This window comes from Camelina sativa, chromosome 18 (genome assembly GCF_030686135.1).
Source record: "Camelina sativa cultivar CO46 ecotype springtype chromosome 18, ASM3068613v1".
NCBI lineage: Eukaryota > Viridiplantae > Streptophyta > Magnoliopsida > Brassicales > Brassicaceae > Camelina > Camelina sativa.
In genome coordinates this window covers 20,166,808-20,183,500 of record NC_141897.1, presented here as the reverse complement: position 1 = coordinate 20,183,500, position 16,693 = coordinate 20,166,808, and the positions used below count along the sequence as shown (strand labels likewise).

Here is a 16,693-nt window from a genome sequence, read left to right as displayed (position 1 = left end):
TCTTTGACTCTTTATACTTCAAAATTGTTCAAGGAGAGAATCTGTACTATATAATATAGTATAATAATATATCTTGTGGATCGATTGTTGAAGAAGAAAAGGCTTGATTCTCTCACAATACGCTCGATCATGTACACAAAGGTAATATACTTTATGTTCTCCTTCTCGATTAGTCTACATCTATCTTTTAATGCTTCTATAATACTATAGAATATAACTATATATGAACAAACTGTTTTTTTTTTCTCCACAGCGCATGAGAACACATTAATTTTGGTTAAGCTTTGGAACAATTTTGAGTTTGGTTGAGCTAAAACTCATTTACTCTCTAATTCATAACAAGAAAGTGAAATCTAAATTAACTTCTTTAGAAAAAAAAATAGAGTGAAATCTAAATTAACTCTCTTAGCCATGCAAATACAATATTTGCAAAAGAAAAAGGAAAAAACATAGCATATGGAAGTGTTAAATGCAACTTATGCATGGGTAACCCTTTTATACGCCAATGAACCCGGCTTTTTCCGTTGTGTGTTGTCCTAATTATCCTTCTTTTTTTTTTAACTATATTATCATATTTTCTTGAATAATAGAAAACAATTTATTGAGTTATATATAAAATCTAACGGTGTCGCGTAACCTTGCTTAATAACATATTCAACCAATGAAATTTGTTTTTAACACTTTACTTTATTCTTAATGAACGTTTACCCCATGTGATATCCTCCTTATGTAATGCTTCTTCACCCACAAATCTCACTTTATATACATATATATATATATATATATATATGTTTATATCATCTCCATCTATATATATACATTTGCTCTAAACAGTGAGAAACAAAAAAAACACCAACTTAACACATTTTTATTTCTCGCTGCTTTCTTCTCCTATTCTACTCTACAATAAGGTTTTGGATCCTGAGAAAATGGGTTTTATACGACCACCGGCTGTGAGAAGCAGCGGAGGCGATTATATAGAGAGCATCTTCGGGGAATACTCTTCCGGCAAACCAAAACCTAGCCGGAAACTCAACTCAGCCAAGTTCGTGACGGCCCTGACGTGTCTTCAGTTCGCATTTGCCGTCTATGCCACCGGACTTCTCTACTACATGAGTCCTTCCATTGACTTAAGGGCCAAGCCAGACTTCACTTGGGCCACTAAATGGGCCCATAATGTGCGTAGTTACATCGTCACACCTCACGTCGTCAGCCACTACCACGACTCCGCCTCTTTTCTCAGATCGGAGGATAACTTCCCGGCGGTGGTTTCTCCGGCGGAGGTTTGCGAGTACGAGAAAATCGACTTCTCGCAGAAGAAATCGAACGATCAGCAAATGATCAAGATGAAAAGAGAGCTATACGACGACGTTTTGGGGTTCCAGAGGAAGAACCTTGGGTCCGAGACTTTACAAGAGTTGATGAAGATGAAATCAAAATGGGCTTTAAATGGGCCTAATAAGCCCAAAATAACAGTGATACTAAACCACTTCAAGAGAAAAACACTTTGCGCTCAGCTCGATTCGCTCCTCCACCAAACGCTGCCGTTTCACCATGTCTGGGTTTTGGCCTTCGGTAGCCCTAACGAAGCATCTCTCCGGCGAATCGCCGGAAGCTACAACGACTCACGAATCAGCTTCATCAGCTCAAACTACGACTTCAAATACTATGGAAGATTCCAAATCGCGCTTCAAACAGAAGCAGATCTGGTTTACATACTCGACGACGATATGATCCCTGGTAAAAAAATGCTTCAGATGCTCTCACACGTCGCCGGAACTGAGAAATACGAGAACTCCGTTCTGGGAAGCATCGGAAGGATTTTGCCATTCCGGCAAAAGGACTTCACGTTTCCGAGCTATAGGAAGTTTAAATCTAAGGAAGCGGGGCTTTACTTGCCTGATCCGGCTTACGACATCACCTTAGATCGGATCCTTCAGGTTGATTTCTTATCAAGCTCGTGGTTCTTATCGGCTGAGCTCGTTAAAGCTTTGTTCATCGAGAAGCCATTCACATTCTCTACCGGTGAAGATCTTCACCTGAGGTTAGTCTCTCGTGCTCCTCGATTTCTCGGGAATTTGAATTTTCTTGAGTGTAGGATAAGGCAATGTTTAAATTGGTTAATCATAATTAATTAAATAATTGTAGTAACGTCTTTAGAATCACGTGTTTTGTTATATGATTAATTAAAAAAATAATTAGGATTAATAATTCTAAAGATGGGAGTAAGAAAAAGTTTTGATTTTTGTTTTCTGTTTTGTTTTGTGTGTGTGTTTTGCAGTTATCAGCTACAGAAATACAGAAATGCAGGTTCGTTTGTGTTACCAGTGGATCCAAATGATAAGGAGACATGGGGAGATAGTGAACACAGGCTAGCTTATGTATCAGAGACTACTGTGATTTTCAAAAACATTGTTGAAGTGAGAGACAACCAATGGTGGAAAGCGCTTTCCACTGGTTACATTACTCAATGGGCTGCGATGCATCCTCAGAAGATTGACGCGTTGTTTTACGCGCATTCGATAGATGAAGTTAAAGCGCTTGGTCCTTTGCTTGAAAAATTCAGAGGTACTGTTGGTAAAAAGGCGTATATCGCGGTATCTGGTGGGAAGTTCTGTCCTTGTGAGGATGCGGCCTCGGCTTTGAAGTGGCCTAAGGTTGTTTGCAAAGAGAGGAGATTCAAGATTTTTGATTTGGAAGTTGGAGCTATCTTGGGTGTGTCTAACTCAGAGGTGCCTGTGTTTCAAGCTGTGTATTCGAGTATGAAAGGGCTTATTAAGATTCATAACCCAAGCGTGGTGATTACTGTTGCTGATGCTGATCCTAATGTTAAGAAAGCTTTGAAAATGGCTACTGAGACAAATCTTAATGGCACCGCATTGGTTTTGCTTCCGAGAGCTTCTATCTCCAAGGTTCTATGGATGGCTGATCTAAGATCAACAGCATTGCCCAGTAAGTATATCACTATCATTTGCCTCTGCATTTGGCTTTCTCCATTTTGCGTACTTGAACTGACAAAATATTGTTATATGACTGCAGACTGGAATAAGATGAGAGTCTCAGTGAATATCATCACGCAAAACCGAGCTCAATCTTTATTAAGATTGCTTAGGTCTTTGAGCAATGCATACTACCTTGGCGACGAAATATCTCTCAGCTTCAACATGGATAGCAAAGTGGATGAAGAGACGATCAAAGTGGTGAGCACATTTGATTGGCCTCACGGACCAAAAACACTAAGAAGAAGAATCATCCAAGGAGGCTTAATCCGAGCTGTGAGCGAGAGTTGGTATCCAGCTTCTGATGATGACTTTGGTCTCTTGCTTGAAGACGACATTGAAGTCTCTCCTTATTACTTCCTCTGGATCAAATACGCTCTACTGGCTTACCACTACGACCCTCAAGTCTCTTTCCCGGAACTCTCTTCAATCTCTCTTTACACACCTAAAATCGTCGAAGTCGTCAAAGAGAGACCTAAATGGAACCCAACAGATTTCTTCAAACAAATCCATCCTCACACACCTTACCTTCACCAGTTACCTTGCAGTTGGGGAGCCGTTTTCTTCCCAAAGCAATGGAGAGAGTTCTACGTCTACATGAACATGAGATTCACTGAGAACGCCAAAGCTAATCCTGTCCAGATTCCGAAATCAAGAACCAACGGTTGGCAAGCTTCTTGGAAGAAGTTCTTAATCGACATGATGTACCTTAGAGGATACGTTAGTCTCTACCCAAACTTCCCTAACCAGTCAAGCTTCTCAACCAACCACATGGAACCAGGAGCTCACATCGCTGCTAAAGACAATGTGGTGAAACACAACAAAACCGATTTCGAAGTTCCTTTGCTTATGGATGATTTCAGAGACTTCTTACCGAACCAGAAACTCCCTCCGCTATCTAAGCTTCCCTCGCTCAACCTCTTTAACATGCCCGTTTCTCTTAAAGGTCTTAAAGCTGCAGGAGCTAAGCTTGGTCAAGATGTTCTTCGTTGCAACAATGTCTCTGAGATTGTCGCCGTCAATCATCAGACAGGTTTACCAGCTAGATGCATGAGATTCTGAACATCTTTCTATTAAACGGCCGACTTAAAAAAAAAAAAGTTATTAGGCTGTGATTTTTCTTTCTTACATCTGTGGATTCTTGTTGATTCTTTGTTTTTTTCTAAATAGTTTATATTATTACTAAAGGGGTTAAATATATAGCAAGGGATGTTAAAGTGAAACTGTCAAATGCATAAGAGCAATGTTGTAACCTTAGTTTTAATTCCCCTTTATAACTAAAACAAAAATGTCACAGCATCATCCCCTACACATATATAGAGAGATTGATCTGCTCTCTTTTTTTTACTCACTCATTAAAACCAAATACATTATGAAAAAACAGTGAGTAACATTTGAATTGATCATAATAATTAAAAACCAAAACAGATACCTAAACAACAACCAAAAATTTGAGGTCTCTAATGTAGATTTTAATTAGTCTTTCCTTCTAGCAAATGAGAATCACACAAAAGACCAGTTTACAAAGGAGAAGGCAAGACAATGCAAATTGTTGTTGTCTTCAGACGGAGCAAACACTTTCCAAGCAACAGCTTGTTCATAACTCACATGTCTTCCCATTGTTGACACACAGATTCCTGAAGGCAAGCATGCAAATCCCTGTAGAGACAAGACCATTCTCAGATAATGAACCGAAAACATTAGATGGGTGAATTTTTCCTTTCTTTACCTGTTGCATTAGCTTGGCGAAGTCGGAGCAGAGAGCCTTCCGACCAGACTCATCAAAAATCTTTTCGAGTGTAATGTCTTGTAAGGCTACAAGTGTTGTCTCTAGCATGTCTAGACCGGCTTGGTTCGCGAACATGAACACTGGCTGTGGCTGCAACATGACCAGACGACATTATACATCTAAAACTACAGGTGTTCTATTCATAACAGTTCTGACACCAAACTGAAATAACTGATCCAAAAACAGAAACCAAATTTTGAAAAGGATTTAACCAATTTTAGTTTGTTTTAGGACACATACCTTTAAAGAACAACACAAGATGGCATCTTGGTGATCCCATAGAAGTTTTAGTACCGAGTCGTTGCTTCCGAGCGAGTCAATCGTTAGCAACTCCGAGCCTAAGTGGTGACTGAAAAAACAAACATATTAACGTAAGACATCCACGATAAGCTCGAGGTTTATAAGAACGGGTCATAAGTAAACATTGAAACCTACGTGTAACTTTGAGAGATCCACTGGGCAAGAGTAACAGCTTCAGGAGATCCCGGGGACAATTTGGAGCCCAAACTCGGGCTTATCCCAGATGGTGAAATCGCCATTGCAACACGTTGAACTGATGAAATAACGCTCCGCACGTACTGACAAGCCATACCGGCAACATTATCTTGCAAGTTATTTTCGAAAGGGAACTGGAAAGCGATAGTGAGGATGCATCTCGAGCTTGAGCTAGAAGAAGAAGGGTTTCCAGAAGCATTCTCTGGTGAAGGACCAACTTCGAGGCTAGAAGTTAAGTCTAGTGTACGGTGGTTGGCGGTTAACAGATCTTGCGCATCTCCCTGTGACAGTATGAGTAAAAATATATGAGGCTTGAGACAAACCATCTCTAAGTAAGAGAAAAAAAGAGTGATGAGGGAAAGACAAGTACAGTTTTAGCATCAACTGGTATGACTCGGAAGCCAGAAGGAACAAGTGGAGCATCATCCGGGAACATCTCATTAATCGGAGCAAATATCAGTTCAGAACAAGCTCCAACAGCATTCTCGTCAATCCCAGTACAAATCTATACCATACATCATTAAGGTCAGTTTAACTTTGGAATGAGAGAAACTTCAAGATACATTGGGTTAGAACTTAGAAGTGATATACCTGAAGGAGATGGACATCCCGGGACATAAATGCATCTTCTTGTGCAAGAGAATGACCTTCTAGTCTAACAACTTCAAGCATCTGAACCATAACAATACCAAATACATTAGAGAGAGAACACAAAATTATATTTTCGCAGCAGGTAAACACTTTGAAAGCCTTACTTCTTCATGTTCAATTGTATGCCCTAGTGGCATTATGATTTGACTCCCAGTGAACCTCGTCGGTCTCATTCCCGGATAAGCAAAGGTACCCGCTTTAAGTGTAGCAGCGGAATATGCATCAACATTGAAATCAGCCCACTCGGATCGATGCTCTCTAAGAAACCGAATCAAAACTGCAGGAGGAACATTCTACAGGAGACAACAAACAACACAAATTTCAGCCATTAAAAATGAACAAAAGGAAAAGTAACAAACTAGGAACATTAACATACTTGTAGAAGCATCGAAGCCTTGGCACAGAGCACGCCTCCAAGGAACGAAAGAGAATTAGAAATATTATTCAAATGCTTCGTGGAGTTAATAGCAACGATGATATCTTCCGCCCCATCACAAGGCAATGTAGACCACCCGTCGTCACCAAACCCATTCACTGCATCATTAAAACCCCTGCAAGAAAACCATAAACAGGTAAAATGTCAGAAAAGCAAAGAGAGCAAAGAGTAACTAGATTTTATAGCTCATGATCGAAGTACCTGCTTAATCTTTGGCTAAAGGTTCTAAGAACCGCAGGCTGCCTTCCTAATCCATACACTACTTCACCATTAGACTCTTGCGCTAATTGCCTGATATATCGCAATGCCTAAAACATGAACCAAACCTCAACCATTAGATAATGCATATGAATCAGTCATATTTCAAGGTTATTCTTTTACATATATACTCACGGAAATAGTCATTTTTTGAGCGACAACTTTAGATGACTCATAAAGGGGTCGAAGCACATCCGGAACACTCCAAGCCTATAATGCAAGAACAGATATTTCTAAATTAGTTTTTTAAGAAACTTAAGGAAGTAAACACAAAATGTCCTTTTGCAAAGATCTAATTACCTCGAGATTAAGGTGATCGACAATGTGAATAATTGAACCTCCACCATCACAAGGTCTTATTAAATACCCACTAGAAAGCATTTCTGCTCTCACAAACTGAGAAGCTGAAGCAGCGTTAGGCCCAGCTCCAGAGCCAGAAAGTGACCTCTCACAAACCTTCAAAAGATACATGAAAAACATCAATAGCCAGCAGTTTTTTTTATACAGTATACAGACACTATGAGAGTTGCATACCACAAAACTGCCATTGTCGAGGCTTGTTGTGTATCTCAGGGTCCAGAAATCGCGGGCAGGAGCCAGAGTCGTTGGTGCATATGTCTGACCAAAAGGCATGTTTCATTCATCTTCAAGTGCTAGAGAGATAGAAAACTAATCCAAAAGAAACACTCACCTGCATATACACAAGCTCGATTGTGCCGCCATTACCGGCCGGGAACATAGTGAAAACTTCAAGGCTCCTACAGTCACGGAACCAAGATGGCCGATCTTTGAGGATCTCTGCAATCTGCAAGAAAACAATATGAAACATTTTGACTTGAATCTGTGTAGCATTAAAAAAAGAGTAGCCTTTTCTTACCTTCATAGGTTCTAAACTAACAAGACCACAGGCTCGAGCTGCCACTCCACTACATCTTTGCGAAATAGCAAAGATGCCAACCGAATCCGGACCAGGCTAAACACACACAACATCAGATTTCACATTTCAATATTACACGAACAAAACAAAAAAGCACATAAGTAACAATAGGAAACGTGTATAACCTTCATCCCAGGCATCTGAACCCAATCAACAGCAGTTCCTGTAGCCTTGGATAGGAACTCTGCCAAAGTCTCCTCTGCGATCGAGAGCAATCTAAAAACAAAAAAAATCAAGTTAATAAGGCCAAGAAAAAAAAGTTAAGAAAACAAAAAAAGGCAATACAAAACCAAAACAAAACTTTACCCAGCAGGACTATTCGCATCTCTAAGGGAATGCTGAGGAGTTGTGACCACTGAATCACAGCTTGCATCGGTCACCTGAATTCAAAACAACAACAAGTCAATAACTTTATAACTCAATCTACCTATTGAATAGGTAAGACTAACAATGAACATATATGATTAAAAGAGAGTTACATACAACAGTTGTAAGCTGCTGCTTCATATATCCATTCTCGCAAACAAGCTGAGAAACCTGCTTCTGAAGCCTATCATTCTCCTCCATCAAAAGTTTATTCATGGCAGAAAGCTTCCGGTTTACGCTCTGAAGCCTGGACGCCTCTTTCCTCTGCTTATCTCGGCACCTTAAAAAGCCACACAACAACAAAAAATGCCAAGATTAGACATCGCACAATAACCATATATATAGTCAAAAGAACAGTTAGTACAAGCTAATGAGCAGAAAAAACCAATAACCAAATCTACCAGACAGATTCAACGGAACCCTTTTGTAAAAAAACAGGAAATTGTGTCGGAGAATTGAATCAAACAGCAACAAAAGTAGTCTTTCATATCCATTTGAATATTATAACAAAGATTATAAAAATCCAATACAATCAAATTCCAAATCCCTAATTAAAAAATTATTAATAGTAGCAACGAGAGAGAGAGAGAGAGAGAGAGAAGCAAAACCTGCGGTTCTGAAACCAGACTTTTATCTGCTTAGGCTCGATATTAGCAAGAATGGAACATTCACGGATCAATTGCTGACGCCGGAGAGAGCTAGGCTTAGGACACTCGGCGTAGACACGCTCAAGAGCCTCAACTTGCTCAGCTGTGTACCTAACGTACTTACCGCTACTATCTAAATGTCTATTCATACTGTCACTGCTTCTCTCATGGTGGTTAGCCACCGCCATCTCCATAGTTTTTTTTTCACGACCCTCAAAAAAAAAAAAAAAAAAAAACTCCAAAGTCTCAAACTTTATACTGTTGCAAGCTTCTTCTTCTTTCTTCTTTCGTCTTCTTCAATTAATCTTTTGATGTCTTAGGAAAGTCCGTCGTAGTATGCTTAAGAGAAACGTAAATTGCAATTCTTTTTTTTTTTTCTCTTTCAGACAAAGAAGATTCTATGGTCGTGGCTTGTAGCGAAAGACCAACGACATGTGGAAACTAGAGAGTTTGTCAAAAAAAAAAAAAAAAAAAAGTTTAAAGTTTGAGAAGAAAAAAAAGAGAGAGAGAGAGAGATTCAAAAGATCTGAGAATTTTAAAGATTCTTCAAAGAGGAAACAGAACAAAGAACCCAAAAACAAAAAAAAAAGAAAAGAAAACAGAGTTGGATTATGAGGGAACAGAGAAAGACTCTCAAGGGAAGTGATGTCAACTCAACTCTCTCACTTAAAGAAGCATTATATCAGAATTCAGGACACAGAAACAAAAGACTTGGGAACAATGAAGAAGAAACACATGAACATTATTTAGTACAATTGTAGCTGAAAAAAAAAGGTTTTCAAGACTCTGAAGATCAAATACTTTTTAAAGTGGAAGTTTTAAAAAAAAAAAATAGAAGAAAGAAAGAGAGAGTGGGTTTTGTGAGAAAGTGAAGGAGAGAGAGAGAGAGTAAGTGATGTGTGTCTTTGCTCTGGTGAACTTTAGAACAGAGGGAGGGAGAGAGAGAGAGAGAGAGAAGAGAGGAATAAAAGAGAGAGAAATTGAGAAACAGAGGATTTGCACGCAAACCGACAAGCTGTGCATCAGCGAAAAAGAAAAGTGGTGCGTTTTTTTTTTTATATATATTATTAATAATAAATAGAAATACGGCGATCATTTACGAAGTTGTCCCTACTGTTTTTCTGATATGACAATATAGGAATCCATTTACAGTTTTACATCTTTTTCGCTTTTCTTCATTTATTATGGAGTTAAATTTATTTTCTTTTCTTTTTTTTTCATGTAAATTTTATTTATCTCTCTTAATTACACAGTTCTATCAAAGAATATATCTTTTAATTACACAACATACAAATTTCATATGCGTAACTAATTATTATATCTCGAAGAACTTACAAAAAAACTAAAGCTAAGACAAAATTAGCAAAAAAACCGGAAAAAAAGAAATCTAACGTTTGCATTATCTTTTCAAAAAAGTTAATCAATGATGTAACGTATTATGCATTTTTCAAAATAATATAAAATCTATTTTGAGAAACTTTAACGGACATGTTTGTTTGAATGACGTATAATACAAACTTTAGTCACGATTTATCTGCAACATAACTGATGTGAAACTGATTAGTGTACAATATATTTCGATTTAGTTTTGGTTAAAGCTATTAATACTACTTAAAGAAAAAAGTAGAAACTGGATCAGAACAATAAGATATATCTTACAATTCTGAGTGAATAAAACTAACATACTTAAAATGAAATGAAATGAAACACACACAAAAAAAAAACAAAGTCAGTAGTAATTTACTTGAATTTTTTTATAAAAAAATATCTATATGTTTAATCATATGTCTATTAGTTTTGTATTAGGCTGATTGATTTTAGGATTGTAAATGTATATTAACTGATGAAGAAAAACCTGACCCCAGTAAAAAAAAAAACACAAATGAGCTTATTATTATTATTCACGGCTTGTAATCTTTGGAAGGATTTATCTATCTTCTCCCATGAAAGTTTGCTCATTAAAAAGGTAAAACAAGACTTAGTTTTAAGATCTGGTCTCCACTCTCAAAGTTATGCTCTCGAATAGTCGAATGTAGTTAAGGATAGTTCGAGACTTTCGAGTTGCAAAACTGTACCAGAAATTAAATTCGACATTATTGGAAGCCATAAAAGAAGAACAAAAAAAAAATCGACGTTATTAGGAATAAAGAGAGCCTATGATCGCTCTCTCTGTCTCTGACATAATCATTTTAACACATCAAGCAATCAAAGTTATATCTTGTTACAAAACACATTCTCTCACTATCCCCTTTGTGGGTAGTGTGTTTTATTTGTTAGCATGTCTTTTCTTATCTTCATTTATTATACGAACCAAATTTGTATTATCGTAAATAAGATATTATCTATATACATATATGTATTGTATATAGATCCAAATTGGTTATATTAATAAACTGTTTAGGTGTACACTGACTGTGGCATTCACTAAAACAGTTATTTCCAAATTACATTTATGATCTTCAGAGAATAGGACCTTGAGTGAAAAAAAAAAAGATAGCTACGTATATTTGCAACATATGAATGGTAGATTTATAAAGTGAGTGAAAATCGATATTGACTTCAAGGATACAGTAGTTAGGTTAGGTGTGAATTGTGTGATATGTTCAGAGTTAACAGAGGCGTTGGTGCGGAAAATAGTAGTAATCAGAAGACTTACTTTTGAAGCCTTAATTAGCAGCTAGTTAGTAGTAGTTTTAAACTATCTAATTAAAGCTGCGATTTCTTTTGTATTTTTGATAATTAGCAGCGAATAACTTAAGTTTTAAAACTGAAAAAAGAATCAGAAGACAGTGATCAGTCAAACACAGTGATACGACTAAACCTCTTCGACAATTTTTTAAACTATAGCCTTTTTCATTTATCTGTAAGTGTAATTACTTTCTGTAAGAAACTTTTTTATTTTCTTTTGGTTCCAAATTTAATTAATTTTTCTGTTTTTTCCCCTTTTGAAGAAGATAGTAATTTCACTGATCGCACATAACTTTTGATACACATGATATTATGTGTTTGGTTTCTTAAAAATCATTATTAGAACAATACAGTTACAAATATAATCAAACGACAAACTGTTACGATTACTCAAAATGATATATTATTGTTTAATCACTATGCTTAGTTTGATCTGCACTACCATCTTTGTTTTGTTTGTACTCCTCACACTGCAAAGGATTCTGTTTTTAGTGTCATGCCATTTGGATTCTTATGAGTTCGGTTTTGTTTACTAATGTAGAAGATCACCAAAGCAATTTATAAAATAATGAGAAATTACACTAATTAAAATTTTTAAAATGGTTCCTTAAATCCAGACAATCTTTTTATGGCGCCTTTCCCTTCGGTCTTCAATTATCCGTCACACATCGCCGCACTATTTTTCTCTTTTGTTTTTTTCTTTCTTTTATTTACCACAGCCACATACTTGAATCCTTTTCTCTATACATATGCTTCGTTTTAAATTTAAACAACATACTTAAACCTCTTAATAACAACAACAACAGTAGAACAAACAAATGCATTTCACCTACTTAGTTTACGCCACACAAACAAAAAAAAACTAAAAGAAAAATGCAAGTGACGATCAAATTGTTAAATACGTTTTTTTACGCATTTTTATTGTTCAACCTTGTGTTTGTACCGGGGATTACACAGCTTAAACAAATAAAAAGTTTGTGGGAAAGAGCGAGCAAGTTCTTTATTAATCGGGGAAAACGTGAGATCGTCACTTAAACAAATCGTATTAGAGCTTGTTAGTCCACAGACGAACTAGTAAGCTTAAAATGACGAACTGAAAACAAGATGAGTTATACGAAAGATAATAGCAGTTTTCGATGCAAAGTATTGCTCTGGGGGTATTGTCCGCGGGTCAGGATCCTTTCTCCAATAGATGTCTCGAGCTATTTATAAGCGAATGTAGAGTTAGAACACTCTAAGGTTTTCTGTGTGAAATCCCGAGATTGTCCTCCGAGGTTGGCCCATTTCCTTCTATCTCTGGTGAGTCTTTGTTGGGCCGAGTTGGCATATGGGGCAAAGCCCATATCCAACAATAGTCCCCCCTTAGTCCGGCGAGCGAGATATTTCTGCGATCGGCGGGCGTACTTTGAGTCTTAACATATGCCTGCTCGGCGTTAGGCGTTCCAGACTGCTTCAAGAAGATCTAACTTTGTGTGGTGATGGTTAAAGCGATAGTTTTTGTTGAGCTCGGAGCTCGTTCTGATGTTGTATGCGTTGAGTGTGTTGTTCTGGAGCGCGAAGCTTGTATGAATGTTATGTGTCTTGAGCACGTCTTTGCGGAGCGTGGCGCCTGGCGCGTGGAGCGTTGAGCGTGGATCTCATCTAGATGTTATGCGCCTTGAGCATGTTTTTACAGAGTGTAGTGCTTGATAATGGATCTGCAATGGTTGAGGACGGAGTTGCCGCACATAGTTCGTAACCAAGGATCAAAGAAATTGAGCCAGACCAGCATGCGGAGATTGAGGTCGGCGAGCTTGAGATTGAGGTAGACACCGAGAGTGAGACTGAGCTCGACGCCGAGAGTGAGATTGAGATCGGCGCCGAGAGTGAGATTGAGGTCGCCACCGAGAGTGAGATTGAGGTTTCCACCGAGACTGAGGTTGGCGAGAGTGAGATCATCGTCGTCGAACGGGGTCGAGAGGTGAAGAGAGGTCGGCGGACAAGGATTGATGAGTGCTGAGGTTGGTTCTTGCGAGATCGGCGGATTGAGGTCGGCGGGACGCTGCACGATGCCCGGAGTTCGGAAAATCCTCATTCTAGGTCGGCGCTTGTCCTACCATTGGGCGAGCTCCAAGGTCAACTCCTAAGATGGGTGTTCATGATGTGCGCTCGCATTCCACGTCCAAGCTGGAGGTAGACACAAAACTGGAGGTCGGCACCAAACTTGAGGTAGGCGCCAAGCTGGAGGTCGGCACCGAAATTGAGGTAGGCACCTAGGTAGAGGTTGGCATCAAGCTTGAGGTAGGCACCAAGCTGTAGGTTGGCGCCAAGCTGGAGGTCGGCACCAAGCTGTAGGTAGGTACCAAGAGACTCGAGTGTGAGAGCGTCGAGCATGAGGGCGACAAGCGCGAGAGAGTCGAGCGTGAGAGTGTCGACTGTGAGGGCTACGAGCATGATAGTGGCAAGCGTGAAAGAGTTAGCGTGAGAGCGTTTGCCTGTGAGGGCGTCGAGCATGATAGTGGCAAGCGTGAGTGAGTCGTGCGTGAGAGTGGCAAGCGCGAGTGAGTCGACTATGAGGGCGTCGAGCATGAGGGCGACATGCATTTGAGCGTATGTTTGATATGCAACAAGGCTTTGTGCTTTACTGGAGTAAAGTGGTAGGCGAGACGGACTCGCCATACCTTTAGGTGTGGCTTTTGTGTCCGGCTTATCCTGTTGGTGTTTGGGGTTGGCAAGAACTTGCAAGCCGGAGCTTGGCTTATTAGTCCAGGCGCCCTCAAATTAGTGCGAGACTTGCTCGGCTTTTTGCTTGGTTTCGAGATGTATTTTACGGGGCGAGACGTCTCTCGGCTTATCCTGTTACGTGTTTCGAATACCAAGTTTTAGGTTGGTAGTTGAGATGAGCTCGTCGTACCTTTTAGGTGCGGCCCTGGTGTCCGGCTTACCCTGTGGGTGCCCCGAGGTCGACAAGAGTGTGCAAGTAAGAACTTGGCTTATTCAAACTTGACCGCCTGCTAGCTGAATGTGAGACTGGGCTCGGCTTTTTTTGTGCGGATTATTTCACCGCTGCATCCATGTGGAACGCGTTTTTAATCGAACACCTGGCCAGGGTGACGATGTAGAAGCTGGACACTCGTTAAGACGGACTCGTTCGAGAGAGCTTATTTGACTTAGAGTACTCTTGCGAGTGTAATTTTTTTTTTTGTAAATGACTTCTTTTGAAGAGTTGCTGAGCTCGGCAAGTGAGCGTTCTTTTTTTTTTTTTTTTTTTTTTTTTTTTTTTTGCTAATGATATTATGATGTTTAACTCACCGTTGATCTTCGGTGTTGAGCTGCGAGTTGGTCGTCGATGTCGAGCTGCGAGGCCATTGTTTGGGTTGGGTTTATGGACAGACCATTGCGTAAAACCAAAATTGTGAAGGTTTGGGGAGCTCTTGCAATAACCCGACTCCTACGTGGGTGGTTTGTCGTTGGATTGATGATCGGCTTGCAGGTAGTAGAGACGAGCTTGGTAAGTCGACAACATAGATAAGTTTGAAAGGTCAATTGTTTGCCAGATCGCCAAGTATGAATGTTGGGAAGATCAGAGCTAGTGAGGTCGTTTCTCGCGATATTGAAGATATCAGAGGGTAGCGAATTGGTTTGGGTGAGGTCGATCTCGCCGAACTGAGCTCGGCGCCACTCTCAGGTTTCGTCAATCGAGAGACACCGTGAATATCCGACGGTCCTTCCTTTGAACGCGGTATACGATGAATTTCCAGAAACGGGCGTGTCCCGAATCGAGGTGACGGATTATGGCAGTAAAATTTCCGTTTTACTTATTTATATCTCCTCCCTTTTCTTCACTTCCTTCTCTCATAAAAAGGTAACTTTCTCTCTCTATGCTTTTATTTTTATGCTTTTACTTCTTTCTCTCTCTACTTTTCTCTCCCCTTTGTTTGGTCACACATCCTTGAAGACCTAGCAGCCGCCGCCGCCGAGCTTCTCATGCGGAGATCGTCGATGGTCGGTGGACGGCGACATACGAGTTTTGCGAGCTCGGCCGAGAAAGGCGATGTGCGTGAATCCGGCCGATCGACGGAGATCGACGGGTCCCAACGGGGAGATTCGGAGGTCAGCGGAGAGGACGAGGTCGGCAAGAGGATGTTCGGAGGTCGGCGCCATACGAGTTTCGCCCGCCCGGCCGAGAAAAGCGGCGAGCTTTAACCTGGTTGATCGGCGGGAATCGAGTGCGGCAGAGTAAGCGAGATCGGCGCCCGGATGGTCGGCCAAGAGGACGAGGTCGGCGCCCGGATGGTCGGCCGAGAGAGCGAGATCGGCGCCCGAATGGTCGGCCGAGAGGACGAGATCGGCGCCCGGATGGTCGGCCGAGAGGACGAGGTCGGCGCCCGGATGGTCGGCCGAGAGGTCGAGATCGGCGCCCGGATGGTCGGCCGAGAGGACGAGGTCGGCGCCCGGATGGTCGGCCGAGAGGACGAGGTCGGCGCCCGGATGGTCGGCCACGAGGTCGGCGCCCGGATGGTCGGCCGAGAGAACGAGATCGGCGCCCGGATGGTTGGCCGAGAGGACGAGGTCGGCGCCCGGATGGTCGGAGATCGGCGCCGTGTCGATTTCGTGAGTCCTGTTGAGAGAGGCGAAGCGTCCGTACCTGGTAGATCGGCGGAGATCGGCGGATCGGATCGAGAGGATTCCGGATTGAGCGGGGTGACCGGCGCTTTTCCGCCGAGAATGGTTGGATCCGGCGAGTTCGGCGTGGGAGATCTCGGATCTTGGCCTGGCGTCGGTGAGATCAGGATGAGGAATTTCGGAGCTCAGCCTGGCGTCGGTGAGATCGGTATGGAAGGCATGTCCGAGGCTGGCATAGTTGAGGGCGTTGGTCGACTTGATTCCTGTTTCGTTGATATCTCCCACGAGTTTGATTCCGACGATGGCGACCCAGATCTTAGGATGGGAGAGCGCGGAAACACGGAGATATTGGGAGGTCGGCGTGATTTGAGCAAGTCCAACACTCGCGATATTGGGTCGATTGGAGGAGATCACATTGAATTCGACTTTCGGGAGAGAGAGTGGCCGAGAGCTGTGGTCGGCCAAATATCGGGGATCGAAGATCGGCCCGCGTCAAGACCACCAACTAATGGAGTAAATTAAGTGAGTAACCATTGACCAATGTAAAATAACCAAAGAGGAAAGCAGTGAGGTTGGTCGAAGAACGCGGCACGACGACCATGTTGCGAATGGGATCACTTGTGACCCGGTTGGGATCGATGTGGGAGATCGACGAGGTCAGTATTTGTGCGCTCGACGCCGACCTTGACGAGATCGACATTACTCGCGACACTCGCAGGGTTCGGCCAAGCGATGAGAGGGAGACGGGATATTGGCACAATAGTGTGTTCGGCACATCGATGCTCGGCGGCGACGAGCTTGGCGCGACTGATCTCCGAATTG

At 41.3% G+C, this 16,693-nt stretch overlaps 2 protein-coding genes across 2 annotated transcripts; one reads left to right on the top strand and one right to left on the bottom strand.

The window, feature by feature from the left end:
- The first annotated feature begins 799 nt into the window (after positions 1 to 799).
- Positions 800 to 4,288, top strand: LOC104762177 (uncharacterized). Its single transcript, XM_087499298.1, has 3 exons — positions 800 to 2,044; positions 2,282 to 2,952; positions 3,040 to 4,288. The coding sequence occupies exons 1-3, from the start codon at positions 930 to 932 to the stop codon at positions 4,059 to 4,061; spliced, it is 2,808 nt and encodes a 935-aa protein (XP_087355424.1). The 5' UTR covers positions 800 to 929; the 3' UTR covers positions 4,062 to 4,288.
- Positions 4,115 to 9,618, bottom strand: LOC104726659 (homeobox-leucine zipper protein REVOLUTA). Its single transcript, XM_087499299.1, has 18 exons — positions 8,540 to 9,618; positions 8,049 to 8,211; positions 7,872 to 7,945; positions 7,691 to 7,781; positions 7,506 to 7,601; positions 7,320 to 7,433; positions 7,163 to 7,246; positions 6,929 to 7,084; positions 6,764 to 6,838; positions 6,572 to 6,678; positions 6,311 to 6,485; positions 6,039 to 6,227; positions 5,875 to 5,955; positions 5,654 to 5,788; positions 5,224 to 5,564; positions 5,029 to 5,137; positions 4,729 to 4,878; positions 4,115 to 4,658 (listed from the first exon to the last, which is right to left on the bottom strand). Exons 1-18 carry the CDS (start codon positions 8,770 to 8,772, stop codon positions 4,503 to 4,505), a joined length of 2,529 nt encoding a protein of 842 aa, XP_087355425.1. The 5' UTR covers positions 8,773 to 9,618; the 3' UTR covers positions 4,115 to 4,502.
- Positions 9,619 to 16,693: the final 7,075 nt, after the last annotated feature.

Bases quoted from the DNA above. Each gene is read 5' to 3' on its own strand.
- LOC104762177 (XM_087499298.1), top strand. From the start codon at position 930: ATGGGTTTTATACGACCACCGGCTGTGAGAAGCAGCGGAGGCGATTAT. The intron at 2,045-2,281 runs GTTAGTCTCTCG...TGTGTTTTGCAG, and splicing joins GGTGAAGATCTTCACCTGAG to TTATCAGCTACAGAAATACA. The intron at 2,953-3,039 runs GTAAGTATATCA...ATATGACTGCAG, and splicing joins AAGATCAACAGCATTGCCCA to ACTGGAATAAGATGAGAGTC.
- LOC104726659 (XM_087499299.1), bottom strand. From the start codon at position 8,772: ATGGAGATGGCGGTGGCTAACCACCATGAGAGAAGCAGTGACAGTATG. The intron at 7,782-7,871 runs GTAAAGTTTTGT...TTTTGTTTTTAG, and splicing joins GATGCGAATAGTCCTGCTGG to ATTGCTCTCGATCGCAGAGG. The intron at 7,085-7,162 runs GTATGCAACTCT...TATCTTTTGAAG, and splicing joins TCGACAATGGCAGTTTTGTG to GTTTGTGAGAGGTCACTTTC.